General features: G+C 37.3%; 1 protein-coding gene across 1 annotated transcript; it reads left to right on the forward strand.

The window, feature by feature from the left end:
• Positions 1-192: 192 nt before the first annotated feature.
• On the forward strand, positions 193-2,220 carry LOC106749939 (odorant receptor 4-like; the record flags this gene model as incomplete). The annotated part of the gene is made up of 5 exons (XM_014629916.1): positions 193-489; positions 1,018-1,248; positions 1,317-1,445; positions 1,713-1,868; positions 2,161-2,220. Coding segments are annotated over 5 exons (864 nt in total), but the record flags the coding sequence as incomplete, so codon positions are not given.
• Positions 2,221-2,508: the final 288 nt, after the last annotated feature.

Raw genomic sequence — 2,508 nt, forward strand, 5'->3', positions numbered from 1 at the left:
TATATTTAGGAATTTTAGGTACTACAGAACGAACTAGATAACTTTATTTGTATCGCTTAATACTGAGAGAATAAGTTTCATCACGGGACTCACTCGTCACCAGCTCAATGCAAATCGCTCATTCATCGTCGCACAACACACAAAGTAGAGTAAATTGTCGCAGTATATTTAATGATGTTCTAGCTATTATAGCCACGGATTGGAAGGAAGCCGCNCGATAAGGCTACTCTATCGCGACGTTTTTGCAATTTAAGTATTGGCGTTCAAGTCGCAACAGCGGTTGCGTTCTTCATATCTATTCTAGTGCAAATCAGCCAGAACAACGTCGACGAGGACGGCACGCAAATTCGCGAGTTTACGATCAAGATGCAACTGCCGTTCGACTGCAATCAGTCACCGCGGTATGAAATCGTTCAATGCCTGAGTTTCATACATATGATGTCGACAGCAAGTTTGAACGGCATGATGAACTCGCTGGTCATCACGTTCGTGAGTGAGAATCTACGAAAGAATATTACTCGTACAGAAGTGTTGTACCAATAAAAATAATCAACAGCGTCATAATTGGAACAAATCTTATCAACGTAATGAGTATATTGTTAAAACTAATATTGAAATTATTAAAATATTTTGTGATTTATTATTTCAATAACGCGGAAAAAGAAATCTGGTTGTATTAACCGGAAGAGGAATAACAAAGTGCATGATGGTTGAAGAAAACAGAATTTCTGTTTATGAGGGCCACATTAGAATCAAAAGAATCAGAAGTTATATTTCTTTAACCATAATACATTTGATTGTCCCTTTTCTGGTTAATACAATTGGACTTTTTCTCCGTATAATGTTAAAGCAAAAAGTTCACCTTTACACTTTACACTTCTTGATCTTAAATTCTGGCGTTGTTAACAAATTTCTACTGATACAACGCCACTGTTTTCTTCTGTATGTCCATTAGTGGTTCCTGTCCTCGCGACTGTGCCTTTTTTGTTCGAATATCTAAATAACGACCATTTCCAGGTTTTTCACGCATGCGGCCAAATAGAAATCCTATGCGACGCGTTGAACGATTTTTCCTCCAGCAAATGTAACCAACGCTTGACGTCCTCCACCGCGGGCGAATTGGTAAACAAGCATCAAAAGATCATTTCCTTCTCCGAGAAGATTGAGAGAATTTTCTGTTACATCGCACTGATACAATTCATGTTAAGTTCGTTGGTAATGTGCTGCTTGGGATACATGTTGGTGACAGTAAGTGACTATTCGTGAAAAAGCGCGATATCTACATTCATCCCTTCATAGTAAGTTTGATGTTGCAGAAAATTAGCAAATCACAGGAAGTTGGATCGATCGACAATAAAGTTCTGATAAAAGCTGCGATGTTTTACATGGCCGCCATGGTCGAGGCATTTATGTTCTGCTTTTGTGGAGAATACCTCACCACTAAGGTCGGAACCGCACAATTGATTCCCTTAGGCCTCATTCTTACTTAGAGATTTCATCGTCCCTATAATTCATTCTATACAGTACGATCTCGTTATAAGTCCGTTCTTCTCTCGGTATAAGTCTGTTCTTCTTCACACATATTTTTACTAACGCTATTTTTGAGTTATAGTTATTGATCGTAATACTACAATACGAATGATGATTGTATGTCAATTTACGTTCATTCGTGTTTATTGACAATACGACGTTCTTACGACACTCTACTTTAGAGTAAAATGATCAGCCACGCGTCCTACAACTCAGTCTGGTACGATTTGAAGCCCGAACAGAGCAAAGTCATCTTGCTTATTATGTTGAGGTCACAAAAGTGTCTTACCATCACGGCCGGGAAAATAATGGATCTGTCTTTGGAAAAATTTACGAGCGTAAGATTCCAGTCTTTTGTGAAGTCTCCGTTATTAAAATCCTGCTCGTGTTAACCACCTAATTCTTGACGTTCATTTCAAATGACCGATATACTTTTCTTTTCTACGATTTGATGTCAAGTGAGAGAGATACACATTTTTAGTGATTTTTTCGATATTTACTATAAAGTTCGTTTTAATATAAAATAGTTTTCTATCGGGAAGATTTAACTCTCTAAAGAATTATTTGATATATTCACGCGCTTTTCACGCGTCCCTTTCACGCTATTATCACTTAATATGATTTTTCTAGATCATGAAGGCCTCCGTTTCATATATATCAGTATTGCATGCGATGTCTTAAAGTTTGGAAGAAAACGATCATCGAGACTAAATGCCAATTAGCCGCAACCAAATATATATCTCGGCTCTTTAGAATATTTCTATTGGTCCTTTATCGCCTGTGGCTATCCTCATGAGCAGATGCGATGATTACTACATAGATCATAGTTGAATGTAGATGATGTATTAGTTTATCTTCCGTATTTTATAATAAACTACTTCTGTTTCCACACGATAGCTGTTTGCATAGACGCACACGTACCAATTTTATACAGAGATATAACAATTCCCTGATTTATATTGGTGTCTTTCAAGTGTT

Source organism: Dinoponera quadriceps, unplaced genomic scaffold (assembly GCF_001313825.1).
Source record: "Dinoponera quadriceps isolate SergipeBrazil2010 unplaced genomic scaffold, ASM131382v1 scaffold4639, whole genome shotgun sequence".
Lineage (NCBI taxonomy): Eukaryota > Metazoa > Arthropoda > Insecta > Hymenoptera > Formicidae > Dinoponera > Dinoponera quadriceps.